The sequence below is a fragment of the Sorex araneus genome, chromosome 4, assembly GCF_027595985.1.
Source record: "Sorex araneus isolate mSorAra2 chromosome 4, mSorAra2.pri, whole genome shotgun sequence".
NCBI classification, from domain to species: domain Eukaryota; kingdom Metazoa; phylum Chordata; class Mammalia; order Eulipotyphla; family Soricidae; genus Sorex; species Sorex araneus.
In genome coordinates, this window is record NC_073305.1 from 64,050,358 (window position 1) to 64,065,793 (window position 15,436).

General features: G+C 39.8%; 1 protein-coding gene across 2 annotated transcripts; it reads left to right on the forward strand.

Annotated features, from left to right (window-relative positions):
* The first annotated feature begins 1,871 nt into the window (after window positions 1-1,871).
* On the forward strand, window positions 1,872-14,649 carry KBTBD8 (kelch repeat and BTB domain containing 8). Of its 2 annotated transcripts, none has more exons than XM_055135270.1 (4): window positions 1,872-1,969; window positions 2,779-2,989; window positions 7,754-8,868; window positions 11,332-14,649. In XM_055135270.1, the coding sequence occupies exons 1-4, from the start codon at window positions 1,954-1,956 to the stop codon at window positions 11,793-11,795; spliced, it is 1,806 nt and encodes a 601-aa protein (XP_054991245.1). In that variant the 5' UTR covers window positions 1,872-1,953; the 3' UTR covers window positions 11,796-14,649. The 2 variants fall into 2 exon arrangements, with proteins under 2 accessions (XP_054991245.1, XP_054991246.1); XM_055135271.1 differs by lacking the exon at window positions 1,872-1,969 and adding an exon at window positions 2,032-2,079.
* The last annotated feature ends 787 nt before the right edge of the window (window positions 14,650-15,436 follow it).

Sequence of the window (15,436 nt, forward strand, 5' to 3'; positions counted from 1 at the left end):
CCCAGCTAATTAGGTAAGAATTAAGTGAAAAAGAAAATCAGCCAAATTTCTTAAGACTGAGATGGGTAGCTATGATAAAAAGAAAAAAACAATGCAAGCAATAAAAGAAACCCATTTTAATAGGTTTGAAATGGCTGCCAAATAAAATATAGAAGTGCCCATTTAAATTTTAATTTCAGATAAACAACAAATGATATTTTCTTTAAGTATGCCCCAAACAATGCAGAGCCTATATTTTTATTTGCTATTTCTGGCAACTCTTAAAGTTGTTGCCTTTTCCACCCTTAATATTGTATTATTTTCAGCAAGTCACCTAGTATTTTATAAAATAGCAAAAACTTTGAGTTAATAAAAATAGAGATGTAAAATGATGAATAATGAAAGTTAATTCAATTTCAAATAGGGAGACCTATGCAGACAGTGGCTTTGATATAGAAGAATTCTAGGACATATATTTTGCATCTATCCCAGGACGTAGTAAATTCCAATTTTCTAACTTACATGCAAATTAGAGTATTTTGAGCTCTAAATTTTTCAGTAGATATAGGGGACAGAATTGGATTGTTTTTCATTACCATTTCTCTTCCCCATCTCAATTAATTCCAAGATTTTCAATCAAGAAAACCAACTACTTTAATTTATCGTTGTTAAAAAAAGCTATTTGCACAGATTAACTATATCTCCAGTAAAAAATATTCTCTTTAACTGATACTACCTTTCATTTATTTCAAGGTTCCAGCATTTCAATCATTAGCGCATTGGTGCCTTAGATTGATTTTAAAAATATTATCTATAATGTGCCAGGCACCCTGCTAGATGCTACAACAAGGTAATTGTAAAGCACGTTCAACAGCAAAATTTCTGTTCACTTTCAAAAGCCTCGTAGCGTGGCGCAGATAAAAGAGGAACTGTGATTGACGAGTGACGGGCTAAGAATGCAAGTGCTCAAGAATTAAAGGGTCTTATCTAAGATGCCAAGTTTAGTGAGCAAAAAGCGACGCTTGGGTGATTTTCTGGGGCTCCAGGCTCAGGGCATCCCCCAATGTCCCTTCACAGGAGACCCCAGATAACTTCGTGTCTTAACCCCTCCTTTTCCCAGGGGCAAAATAGGAAAGCGGCTTGAAATCCGCTCCTCCGAGAAGGGAAACACGTGTCCTCGGGTTGTGGGCGCAGAGGCAAGGCTCTAGTGGGTGGGACGGTCCCGGGCAGCGGTTGTCACCAGACCCAGTCAACCTGTGGGAACCAGAGCCCTTGGCCCAGGCGCGCTGTTTCAGTCGGGAGTCACAGGTGACTCGGCAGGGGTGGCTTTGCTTCCCGGCCTCCCGGTATTTCTCTTCGGGGCGCGGTGTCAGACTTCCCTCGCCTCTGGAAAACAGCCCTCTCGTCTATTCCCCCATTCTCTGCTTCCACGGCCCTCTCGCACCAGCAACTCCTGTCACGACAGGAGGCGTGGCGACGCAAGTCCCAGGTGAAACAGCAAACCCAAATGCCGTTAAAAAACAAACAACAAAAGACACGCGCCCGAGAACCTGGAAAAAGGCCTAAAATGGGGAGATTCGCCCTCCGAGAGCTTTCCCTCCCCGCGCCCCTGAGAATGACAGCTCGGCTCTGCCAGAAAACTACCTCTTCCGGCAGGCAGCGCGCGCCCCGCGGACACAGGCTGGCGGGCCCCCCGCGCCCCGCCCCCGCGCCGGCCAGCCAATAGCAGCCCCCTGCTTGGGCCTCCGCCCGAGCCGCACCACGCGGGAGCGGGGGCAATAAAACTACATTTCCCGAGGCGCCGGTGCGCACACCGGGGCCAATTGGCGCCCGGGATCCGCAGGCGGGGGGCGGAGCCTAATGCATAGGCCACCTTATTGGGCAGAGGACGCTTAGAAGAGCCGGAACCCGGGAGCGAGAGAAGCTAAATGACATTTCCTCTTTAAATAGCTAGAGCCCGGGCCCCGTGGAGAAATGGCCGCGTCGGCAGGTGGGTCTGGCCGTGGTTGGAGCGGCGGGGCGGGGGGGTGGGCCGTGGGCCAGGCTCCGGCTGCGAGCTGCGGGGTGGCGGCGCGGAGCCGGGGCGAAGGATGGAGAGAGGTAGGGAGGGATGCGGGGGAAGGCGGCTGGCTGGCGCGGCGGGCGGTGGGCGGTGCAGTTGCACGGGGATGGGGAGGGAGGCCGGGTACCCGTCTCCGCTCAGCCGGTTCGGGAGCGGCTGGGGAGCCAGTCGGGGGCCGCCGCCAGCCCCCGGGCGCTCCCCGGGGCGGCTCCTGCCCTCGGCCCTCGGCGGGGACCTCCGCGCCGCTCGGCCAAGCCGCCGCCGCCGCCGCCGCCTCGCCCGCGCGGCGCACGCTTCCCCGGCGGGCGAGCGCGGGGCTTCGGGCTCGCCTGGCTCCGGCAGCGCGGACGGGGTCGGGATGGCTTCGCGGCTCGCCGGCTCGCTCCCCCGGCTCGCCGGGGCTGACCTCGCTCCCGTTCGCGGGCCCTGTGTGCAGATAGAGAAAATTACGTATTTTTTTTCCCTCCCCTTCGTGGGGGGAGGGGTGGGGCGGGGAGAAGCGGAGCCAAGTGAAACATACATACACACAGACGCACACGCACTCCCAATACACGCGCATATGCACACGCGCACGCACACACACGCACACGCACACACTCTCAACACACGCATAAGGACGCGCGCGCACACACACGCACGCCCCCCCACCCCACACACACACTTGCACACGCACGCACACGGCCGCGCCGCCCTGACTGGCTCGGAACTTCTTGTGGTTGTTACGCTTTTCCTCCCAGATATAAGCAAATCGTCCCCCACGCTGAATGGGATTTCGTCTTCGGAAGCGGCCGGCGATGCCATGGACCCCTTGCACGCGTGCAGTATTCTCAAGCAACTCAAGGCAATGTACGACGAAGGGCAGTTGACAGACATTGTGGTGGAGGTGGATCACGGGAAAACATTCTCCTGTCACAGAAACGTTCTTGCTGCCATCAGCCCCTACTTCAGGTACGACGGTCACAGACAGGCTTGTCCATTTCCGCACGGGGCTCCTCCTTCCCCGTGGAGCTGGGTTAGGCTATGACAAAGCAACGCAGCCAATGGGTTTGCTTCTGAAAGGAGATGAGCCCTTTTTACTAGTCCTCGTCTTAGGGTAGGGTCGGTTCCCGAGCACTAGCCAGCTTTTAAGTTGGTCAATCTGTGCTCCTTTGTTGTAAGTAAAGGATCATAACACTGAGAGTTCTCTTAATCCTCTATGGCAGCCACTAGCCACTTGTGGCCTCTTAAATTTCAGTTGTTTAAAATGAAATGAATGGGGGCTGGAGCGATAGCATAGAGCGGGTAGGGTGTTTGCCTTGAACACGGCCAACCCGAGTTCGAATCCCAGCATCCCATATGGTTCCCCGAGCACCTCCAGGAGTCATTCCTGAGTGCAGAGCCAGGAGTAGCCCCTGTGCATCGCCAGGTGTGACTCCAAAAGCAAAAAACCCAAAAACTTAAAAGCCAATAAAATGAAATGAATGGGCGCTGGAAGATACCCAAGGGCTGCCGTGCGTTCTCCCACCTGCTGAAGCCCCGTCACCATTCAGATAACCCCTCTTCCTGCCCCTACCTCCACCCAAAATCAATAAAAAACTAATTTTCAGCCATACTGCTGTATTAGCCACATTTAAAGGCTTGAAGAGTCACATGCAGATAGTGGATGCCGCACTGGACAGGCCAGAGAGAGCATTTTTGTCACAATTTTACCACACAGTACTGGTTTGGAAGTTGTTCCCCAAGTTTACTATGATTTTCTTTTATCTCTTTGAGTGTAAAACATTATTATGTTCTTTAAAAACGCATTACCATTGAATAAAGTTATTTATTTTTAATGGGGGGGGGAGCACTAAAAACAATGAACTAAAGAGGAATAAAATACAGTTTCTATGTGCTTTATGCTTCAGGCAATGTGCTTTATGCTTCAAGCATTGATTCTTTCCAAGATTTTCCGGAGTGTTTTTCAAGTCAAGTTTTCATTTATTTTTTTTTTAATCTGGGTGTATGTGATAAAACCTTGAAAAGTACAATTTAGAACTTTGATTTATAAAATTTTTGGTGTAAAAAATAAATACTCTTAAGATCAGTGATAAAAACATGAGTTTAACTTTTTTTGTGTCAGGAGCTCACTTTTTAAGTTTTTCCATATTCAAAAATGCTGTATGAATGACAGTGAAATATTTTTTCTCAGACACTGTAAAGGTGCTTTTTTACTTTTGCAGGTGCTTACCTTTAGGGCCTAGAAAAGTGTATGTTTCAGACAGTAGTTTCTGGTTCCTCTTTCTCTGAATACTGGGTTAAATATAGTCTGATGCCTGTTATATAACCATTTGGACTAGCCTAGGGTAGGTCATTGGACTATTAAGTATTAATCATCAAGAGGTAGTGAATTGAAAAGTAAAAAGAAGAAGCTCATACACAGATGGTATGATGTTTGGCCTGCTACTGGAAAATCCTGGTGCAATACATCTATTCAGACTGTCTGTTAGATATGATTCGGTGATTTATGCAATTAAATATATGTCAGTTACTGCTTACTGAGTTTTAAGCTAAGCATACCTCACAAATATTAATTTAAATAATTTTTCATCTACATTATTTGCACAGACTTTTCTATTTTATGTATAATAAACTGAGGTTCAGAGAGGTTAAGTGACCTGTCTAAATAAGCGATCTCAATAGTATATGACAAAGGCTGGATTTTATTTAAGAGATAGATTTCTAAGTCAGTGTATAATTTAAGGAACAAGAGTGGAGCCTCTTTTAAGTTTATGAATTTTTTAGTATAAATTAGATATTCATAGTGAAAAAAAATACTGGAATTTCAAATTGGAATGTGTATGTCTCAATGAAATTTTATATTCTAAATGTTAATCATTTAAATGTCAAAAGGTTTGAAGACCATGGACAATCATCTTTAAAAAAATAAAATAGAATATTATTGTTTTTTTTGAGGTTATCTTATTTACCAACAAGTTAAGGAAATCCTTTGAAAATTTCTAAATATAAGATAAGAATTCAAATGAACGCATTTGCTTAGAAAACTGAAGAATTTGGTTATTTCTTGCAGGAGGTTTTGTACAGTAGTTTCATGGTTCTAGTGCCATTTCTTATGTGAGACCTAGAAAATCCTACTTAATAGTTTCTAAGTCTTGCATCACTGGTGGAAGCATTAGAACTTCCTGAAACTTGGCATGGTTGTTTCGTGATTCCAGTAGCTTGGCAGAATTAAATTTTGTGTGATTATCCAAAATGTTTGCTGCTCTAGCGTTTGTGTGAGGAAGTGTTCCCACCTCCTGTCGTCTGCAGAAAGAGCCCCAGAGGAAGCTCATCGGTTGTTGCGCTGCTCCTGTGTCTGAGACCATTCTGTTCAAATCAGTGGTAGTTCCCATGATAAAGGGTTATGTGGTAATGCTCTCCTTTGGGAGTTAATCTCTGCCTAATGAAGGGCTTTATTTTTCTTTTTAATTGGTGGCTTGTATAACTAAGAATTTTACCACCTGCATTGATAACTAACTCTACATTGGATCACTTAGTTTTCAGTGATTAAAAAAGAAATGAACCTACCTCACCATAATACTAGAATACTGTAAATGATACCATATTTATAATATATTTATTACAATAAATATATTAAACTTAGTATTTATACTATAGAAGTGAAATTAGAACTCAAGGATTATTAATCCGTGAAGCAATTTGTAGTCTGATAGACCTCCAATATCCTCATACTTCATTTAAAAGTGTTTTGTGTTTGATGGAAACATCAGAAGTGACTAGAAATAATTTCTTTTTTTCCAGGAGTGCTCAGTACTGGTTCTGCACTAAGGAATCACTCCTGGTGGGCTCAGGGACTGTAAGGGATGCCAGGGATCGAAACTGGGTCAACTGTGTACAAAGCAAGCACTCTTCCCGTTGTACTATCTTTTGGCCCTTGTGTTTGGCAATATTTTAGAGATCTTTTACTGGCAATATTTGCATATGTTTTCTAAAATGTAGTGCTTAAATATATGTTTAATCAATTTTATCATTAATAATGGTTAATTTCTTCAATAGATATGGAATCAATAGTTTTGAACGTAGCTCTTAGTTTTTCAAGGTATTTTAAAAAGTTTATTTCATTTTAAAAGTTAATTTGGGGGGCATAGTTTTGTACTCACGGTTTTGTACTCAGAGAACCATGTAAAGTGCAGAGGAGCAAATTGGGGTCAGCTGTATACTAGTCGAGTGACTTAACCCCAGTACTATCTCTCCAGCCCTTCTTTTTATTTAATTTTAAGAGCAACATAGAAAGGAACTTTGAAAGAGGAGAGGATAAAAAGCAAATGTTTGTAAATCATAAGCAGACATTTAGGTTTTGACTACTTAATGTTTGGGCCAATGATATTTCATAAGTGCACAAGATATTTTAATTTCAAAAATACTTGGTCTCAGCAGCAGAATTTTATCACTGTGTAAGTTAATTCACCATACATACTTAAGATTTTTTTTTCTGGTGTTGAGAACTTTTAAGATCTACTGTTTAATAATTTTTAAATATGTAATGCTGGGCTTGAGAGATAGACATGTGTTATGGCATTTGCCTTGCATGTAGCTGAGTCTGGTTTAATCCTGGCACCTAATGAGGTTCCCTGAGCACTGCCTGGAGTGACTCCTGATCACAAAACCAGGTAAGCCCTAAACAGTACCAGGTGTGACTCCATAACCAAAGCCAAACCAAAGAAGAAATCAGATATGCAATTCTGTATTGGTAACTGCATCACCATGTTTTACAGTATATGCCCAGGATTTATTTAGAACTTTTAAATTGTTTGATTATTCAAATTTACTTGTTTTATTGTTTATAAAAGATCTGAGGCCACCTTGATGCAGCCTGTCATTTTGAATACAAGTTGTCTTATAAAGTTGAGAGCTAGTACAGTGGGTAGGGTGCTTGCCATGCATGCAGCTGACCCAGATTTAATCCCCAGCAGCCCAAATCCTGGAGCACTGCCAGGAGTGATCCCCAGGAGTAATGATCACTGAGCACAGAGCCAGGATTAAGTCTTGAGTACTGCTGGGTGTGGCCCCAACAGCAACAAAAATCAAAAAAGTTTCATTGGTCATTAAAAGTTCTGGTAGACTATCTCTTTTGGCAGTATATAGGTATCTTTTTGTATATTTTGTGGTCTTGTCTCAGTTTTGGGACCGCATCTAGTAGTGCTCAGGGACTCTTATCTACATATTGACTAGGCTCATTTCAGGTGATACCACACTCAAGGAACCATGCAGTGCAGGGGATTGAAATCAGGCTGCATGCCTACTGGTCCTTTTGAACTATCTCCCTAAGCGCCCTATAGATATTCTTAAATTTCACTGACTATTGATTTAAAATGTCACTTTCCTATAAGATTTTAAGTCCTAATGTCCCCAAGGTAACTTGACTAGAAACCTGGATAAAGGCTCCATGGAAAATATGGTATCCTGAAATATTTCATTTCACCTTTCAGTCTACTCTTTTCCTCAGAGTTGGCAGCCAATGAGCCGGTGCCGAGAGTGGGGTTTTTGAGATTAACTAGAATCAGTCTGTGGATCATCAACTTTTAATTCCATTCAAAATAAACAGAAAACAAATTAGGCAGTCTCTTTCAGTTTCAAAAGTTACGTTTGGGGTAACTTTGCGCTATTAAGTTTTTGTGACAGTGGTTTTAATTTTCAGTACACGTGTGACATTTTCCACTCTTTTCTTCATAGATCCATGTTCACTAGCGGCCTTACAGAAAGTACTCAAAAAGAAGTTCGAATAGTCGGTGTGGAAGCTGAATCCATGGATTTAGTGTTGAACTATGCCTACACCTCCAGAGTTGTTCTGACAGAGGCCAATGTTCAGGCCCTGTTCACTGCAGCTAGCATCTTCCAGATTCCTTCCATCCAGGACCAGTGTGCTAAATATATGATCAGTCACTTGGACCCTCAGAATTCTATCGGGGTCTTTATATTTGCTGATCATTATGGTCATCAGGAGCTTGGAGATAGATCAAAAGAATACATTCGTAAAAAGTTTCTGTGTGTCACCAAAGAACAGGAGTTTCTCCATTTGACGAAAGACCAACTGATAAGCATACTAGACAGTGATGATTTAAATGTAGACCGAGAAGAACATGTTTTTGAAAGCATTGTAAGGTGGTTTGAACATGAACAGAATGAAAGAAAACTGTACCTTCCAGAAATTTTTGCCAAATGCATACGTTTTCCTCTGATGGAAGATACCTTTATAGAGACAATTCCACCTCAGTTTGCACAGGCTATAGCCAAAAGCTATGTAGAAAGGGGACCATCCAATACTAATGGCTGTACACAAAGACTTGGAATGACTGCATCTGAAATGATCATATGTTTTGATGCTGCCCACAAACACTCAGGAAAGAAGCAAACAGTGCCTTGTCTAGATATAGTCACAGGAAGAGTGTTTAAACTATGCAAACCGCCAAATGATCTAAGAGAAGTTGGGATTCTTGTGTCACCAGATAATGACATTTACATTGCAGGAGGGTATAGGCCAAGCAGCAGTGAGGTTTCCATTGACCATAAGGCAGAAAATGATTTCTGGATGTATGACCATTCCACCAATAGGTGGCTATCCAAACCATCTTTGCTGCGTGCCAGAATAGGCTGCAAACTGGTATATTGCTGTAGTAAAATGTATGCAATAGGAGGCCGTGTTTATGAAGGTGATGGGAGAAACTCACTCAAGTCTGTTGAGTGCTACGATAGCAGAGAGAATTGTTGGACAACGGTTTGCGCAATGCCTGTTGCCATGGAATTTCATAATGCTGTGGAGTACAAGGAGAAGATCTATGTTTTACAAGGTAACTATCAAGTGATTTCATAGAAGAGTAAAATGCTGGGCTGGAGCTCTAGTACAGCAGGTAGGGCGTTTGCCTTGCACCCGTGCACACGGCTGACCCGGGTTCGATTCCCAGCATCCCATATGGTCCCCTGAATACCGCCAGGAGTAATTCCTGAGTGCAAAGCCAGGAGTAACCCCTGTGCATAAGCAGGTATGACCCAAAAAGCAAAAAAAAAACAATTAAAATGTCAAACTGTGGGTTTCTTATACCAAAAAAATATAGCATTTCTTCCTACTAATTGATGAATGTCTCTGGCTTATTTTGTTTGCTTGTTTTTGTTTTTTGGGCCGCACATGGTTATGCTCAGAGCTTCCTCTTGACTCTTCACTAGGGGATGCTGGTTCTTGTGGGTTGTAGGGGGTTCTAGTTGTCTAACCCAGGTCCACTATGTGCAAAGCCACTCTGTTGCTCCCTGGCCCCATCTCTGGCTTCCTTATCACACATTGTTGGGATAATCTGTTCTTTAAAGGGCATATCAAAAAAATAAGACTTTTGAATAAAAAAATGGGAGGCATTTTTTAGTTACTAAAATGATTTGCAGGCTTATTGTGCTCTTACTGTGTTTTGACCTTGTGATTATTTTGAAAACAATAAAAATAATTCAGTGTGTGGGAGAACTTTTATTTCACAGCCAATTTTGAGACACACAAAAAAATCTTCTTGTTTCTTTGTTATTCTTTATTTTAGCAAAAAAGCAAGTACATGACTTTTGTTTTTTGCTTTTCATTATTAAAGAATCAAGAATGTAGGTATTTTCTTATGGTATTTACTGGCTTTGTTGAAAAAATGAGAAAGAATAAGAGCAAGGTATTCACTAACATTATGTTATTCATCCATAAAAGAATTCTGTGTAAGGTCTGTGATTGCAAGAACAAAGTTTAATTGCATAGAATTTGAAGTTGCATTCTGTAGATTTTAATTGCAATGGAGATTTCATTGCCTTCAATAAGTTTAAGCATTTATTTTTCACTGAAAACTTTGGATGTGCCAGCTTTTTTATTTACCATGATATAAAGAGGGACTGTCTGATTTGCTTAGCTTAAAGAAAAACAAAAACTTTCTTTACTGGCTGAAGACCAGAACTTTGGCGAAGATGATTTTTAAAAGCAGTAGAGGGGAGTAAGTAAGACATTTGGTTGCAGGGAGTGGGAGAAGAGGAAGACAAGCCAGCCTTTTAAAACTTGTTTTTTAATTAAAATAATTTTTCGGGTTTTTGAACCACACCCGTTAGTGTTCGGGAAATACCCCTGACTGTGTTCGAGGATCACTTCTGGCAGGGTTCAGGGGCTGGTATGTGGTGCTGGGTTTGAAACCCCAGTGACACTACCTGGTCTGCTATTGCCCAAGTCCTAAAACATTTGATCCAGAATTCAGAATTAGTTATTTGTAATAACTAATGTGTTTCTTGTGTTTGGTTTCTTATATATTTTTAGTTGCTTGAATGTTGATACCATCATCCTTATTCATGCTTTGGTGTTTGTTTGCTTATGCTAGAATGTTTCCTCAGAGTGCTTCTTGAATAAACAAGAAAAAAGCAATTTCTCTGTAGATACACTAGTTTTAGCTCTGCTGATGTGGATTTTTAAAATATGTTCTTTGCTCTAATCTCTTATTGAATTTAAAATTTCCTAGAAATTCCAAAACCCATTTGTTTCAAGTTCAATGTAAAATTAATTCTCTAAAAGGACTCTCCAGTGCCTTCTTTTAGTTAAATAGAAGCATGAGCATGATTTGTGTTGGACTTGGTGAAAAAGGAAAGAATACTCTATTAAGGATGGCCCAGTGGCTTACATCAACCAATATCATGAAACTCTCATCTGTGTATATTTTGATCTTACTAGCTAATAATTTAGCTAGATAGAGCCTTATTTCTTTATTATAATAAGGCTCTCAATTAGAAGGTTAAGGTTGTCTATTGGTGTAAACAATAAAACAAAGTAAGAATTAGTTGACAGAAACTTAGGAGTAAAATAAACATTGTTTAATCTGAAGTTATTTTTCATAAAGAGGAATCTGGCTTGAAAGGCTTTCTCAAATGCTTGTCATTTGTTTAAGTAATTAAGAACACTTTAGAAAAATCAACTTTATGTCTGATCTTTTCTTCTGTAAGAAATTGTGAAGGATCTTTATTGAGATTTCTTCATAAGGTAGTACACTTTAGAAAGTTTTCATTGCTACCCTCATCAAGAATTCTGTTATAAGTCAGTAAGGGAAGTCAGTGTATATGCAAAAGCTGGGAACTTGTTAATCTTTTAAGAAAAATTAAAATAATGACTAGTAGTTAAATTTGTAGATAAGAGTTAATTTAGTTAAAAACTGTTTTCAAGGAGTTGTCCAATATAGATGAAAGCATTTTCTTTAGTTCTCAACATACAGCCAAAAATAGATATAAAATGTGCATTTTTTTTTTACCTCTTTTAGGAGAATTTTTCCTCTTCTATGAGCCTCAAAAAGACTACTGGGGTTTTTTAACCCCCATGACTGTGCCTAGAATCCAGGGCTTAGCAGCTGTATACAAGGATTCTATCTACTACATTGCTGGAACCTGTGGAAATCATCAGCGGATGTTTACTGTAGAAGCCTATGACATTGAGCTAAATAAATGGACTCGCAAGAAGGACTTTCCATGTGACGAGTCCATAAATCCCTATCTTAAACTGGTACTTTTCCAAAATAAACTCCATTTATTTGTTCGAGCTACTCAAGTGACCGTTGAGGAACATGTTTTCAGAACCAGCAGAAAAAATTCCCTTTACCGGTATGATGACATCGCTGACCAGTGGTTGAAAGTATATGAAACCCCAGACCGTCTCTGGGACCTGGGCCGGCATTTTGAATGTGCCGTTGCTAAACTCTATCCTCAGTGTCTTCAGAAAGTTCTTTAACGAGTAGGAGGCCTTAGTTGCTCACTGGCATCTTGTACTTGAGGAAACTTGGTCTTCAGTGATGCAAGATGTGCTGTCAGTATTTAAGAAAGCTGAGAGAGTTTGTACATGGAAATGGGTGCTCCTAAAGATTACAGTGTAGGAAGGGATTTTTTTTTCTCCATTCTTGTGAAGTTTTCATTTTCAGTAAGCAAAGGTAACAAAGTGCAATTATCAGCATTTTTCCCCTGGTTTAAAAGTATCATATTACTCTAGGATTTTGTGATTAGTAGTCTCTGAGCTATCAGAAGAAAACTATGCACTCTTAGAAGAGCATTAGGGTATTATTGGTTAGCGACATCCAAATTAGTTTGATGTGACTTTTTATTTTAAATACGGGTAAAAATCTGAGGCAATATCACTAGGACTTCAGCTGTGACCTCTCTAACATAGAGAAGCACTACTTAGATCCTCATTCTTAATATATAGATATATAGAGAGATAAATATATATATATATTTGTGTACTGTTTTCACGTGTTCTTGGATTAAAATGTGTTCTTTTATTAGAATAGGTAGAAAGGAAAAACAAAGCAGTTTCAGAAGGAACATTTGGTCTGATTCTTATGCCCCTCGCCCCTCCACCCCTCTAGCTTTAAGTTAAGCTAAGGTTTTAAAGTAGCAGTTTTCTGTTGATAACTTTTTGAAGTGCTGACACTGTTTCATTTAAAAAAAAATCCCCAAGGGCTCAAATTCACAGGTGGCTGGTGCTAGTTTATGTGTATAGCTAGATAGATGTAAATTGTCAGAGCCTATACTTCTTTTTTATATTGTTATGCTAATACTAGTTTTGTGGCCATAGTTCTTCACTCAATGAACTGTGGCTATTTCACAAGGTCCTTTACTTACGTGATAGCGAGGTATGGCCACTTACTGATCTAACTGGATTCATTCTTCAAATGGTGAGAATATTATGTTCATTTTGCACTAACATATGCTGTTTTGTCTCCTCACATCTTTCCCATCCCCTACCTGTTGAGTCATTATTGGTACAATGAAAATAACTTATTTCTCTTCTGCACAGAGCATAATGTGAAGTTTTACATCTGCTTTAAAAATTCTGTTTGCCGGAAACACAAAACTCCTGCAGTGATCTAATTAATGGCTTTTACATTACATATGACAAATCAAACCTCATTTTTTTTTCATTTTTGCACTTAACAATGATAATATTTTTATGTTGACAACCTAATCCTAGCTGAAGGTGATTGATAAGGAAAAGAGTGAATAGAACCATAGCATTATAGGTACTTACTGATTTTCATAATTTACTGGTGAATTTCTAATAATCAGGAAATGTTAATGAAGTTCAAACCAACTCATTTGTGATACCTAAGGCAAGTATTTGGGTTAATAACTTATTTTTTACTATGCCGAGGATAATTGATAAAAGATATGAGTATAACCAAGAGTGTCTCCTCAATGGTACATTTTGATTCTCTTAGAGAAAAGAAACTAGCATGGTTTGTATTAAAACTCTTGCACAAATTGTAATGTGATACTGTGAAACAAATTTAAAACATTGCCTCTTTGCATCACATACCTCGTTTTTTCAGAAACTTTCCAAACTTCTTGTCATAGACCTCTTTAAGTAGGGAATGTTTTCTGAAGCAGAATTTAAAGTGGACAGCTTTTATAGAATTAACAGCTTAAAATCTAGTCTTAAGAACTAGATATGTGGTTTCTTCTTACTGGTGTTGATAGTGTGGTTATTATCTCTTTGTAAACTTTGTCAACTGGTGATCTGTTCTCCCCATATTTTCTGTTTCTTTATCTTTATGCTGTTTTAGGGATGTTTCTGTAATTTTCTTTTTTGTTTCAGCGTCATTACAGTGTTGTGTTGCAGAGGGGAGAAAAAAAATAATTCCTCTTTTGTGAAAGATGTTCATGTAATTTATTTTTGAAAGCTTTGTTGAATAACTAAGATTTCCTGTCGCTTTTTGACAATCTTCTATATTTATTTAGATCTAAGTATTACTTGAAAACATGACATTAGAACATTGAGTTAGCAAGTTACACATGCTGTATGATTTGTAGAAGTACAACATACTGTGGTTAATTCTACAGTAGAGATTTGGTTGATCGGCACAACAGTTGATCCTTTTGCTCTAACATTTTATATGGAGGGGGTGACTTAAGTATAGTGTGTCAAAGCCAAGGTTTAGAATTTGCTACAGGACTAGACTATATATTGAATTTTGTATGAAGAACTGTTTGCTTAAATTATATAGCTGGGATACTTTGCCACTTTTAAATGATTTCAGAAAAGTTCCTAGAAAATTAAGATTCGTAATATGTGTGGATATATGTTCAGATATTTAAGGTACATTTGCATAGTGTGATGAGAATATAAGCAAAAGGCACAATGGGTACTACAGAATTAAAATACATGTCTAACACAAATGCCAGTCCCACTGTAACTTTGTTTTTTGCATTTGATGAATGTATGTAGCACTTTCCTATGTATTTTTAATACGTTGAAACTGGACTTGCTATAACTGTATAGGAAAGTAGAAGTTGTATTCTTTATTTTCCATCTTTGTTTACTGTTCTTACAAAGTTGATGCTTAAGCGTCAAGCTTACTTCATTGGTGCATGAGAAAAAGTGGATGTGATCTGCAAGGAATCAGATTCCCTCTGTGAATCAGTTTAATGGCATTCAATGTTCAGTGCTCAGGTATGTAGTAAATACTGTAGTCCTACGGGGGGCAGATGTATAGCTATATTAAAACATTTTGCCATAATTGCACAATTTTTTGCATTTTTATGTGATGGCATTGTTTCTTATAATAAAGCCTTTTCTGATTAGAAACATCGATTGTTGTAAACTGACCTCTAACTGGTGTGTTGTAGTATTAAGATTTGAAGAAAATCATGAAATAAATACTGATGACATTTTGGAATGAGATGAAATTTAAACCTGTTACATTCTGAAACTGGTATGAAGTGAGCCAGTGAATATCACTTTCTATACTACTCTTTAAATTCTAAAATTAATGCATTAATATCAGTAACTCCCATGTTACATTTGTTTTGGCTTTTTAAAAGTTTATTTTTCCCCTTCTTTCATTTCTCATAGTTGATCCATCAGGAAAAATACTGTTTTGTTTTCAAAATATATCTAGAATCTAACCATATGTCACTTGTACCACTTCATCCTAGATTAAATTAACCTATCTTGTCTGCTTAAATACATTTTCACTGGCTGGTCTGTGTGATGCACAGTAGCCAGAGTAATCCTGTAAAATCACAAATCAGAGTATGTCCATCTTCTGTTCAGATCCCTCCAACTGCTTCCCATTTTTCATCATATGCGAGCCGGTGTCCTTTATACCCCCAACACCAGCCTCATTCCTTCACTAGTTTACTCTAATCCAGCTATGCTGACTTCAGTTTCTAAAATATGCCAAGTACCTCAGACTTCAGGGCCTTGGCCCATTTAAGTTTTTGCCAAGGAAATCTTCACAAAGTTACTTTATTCAAATTTAATAGAATAGCAGAGCAGCCAGCCCTGACATAGTGTAAACCTGAATGCCCTCCTTTCCACCCCCACCATTGCCACCTGTATTTCCCTTTTTTACCCTATATCCCTTCCCCCATTGA

Bases quoted from the DNA above. Each gene is read 5' to 3' on its own strand.
- KBTBD8 (XM_055135270.1), top strand. The intron at 2,990-7,753 runs GTACGACGGTCA...TTTTCTTCATAG, and splicing joins GCCATCAGCCCCTACTTCAG to ATCCATGTTCACTAGCGGCC. The intron at 8,869-11,331 runs GTAACTATCAAG...TACCTCTTTTAG, and splicing joins GAAGATCTATGTTTTACAAG to GAGAATTTTTCCTCTTCTAT.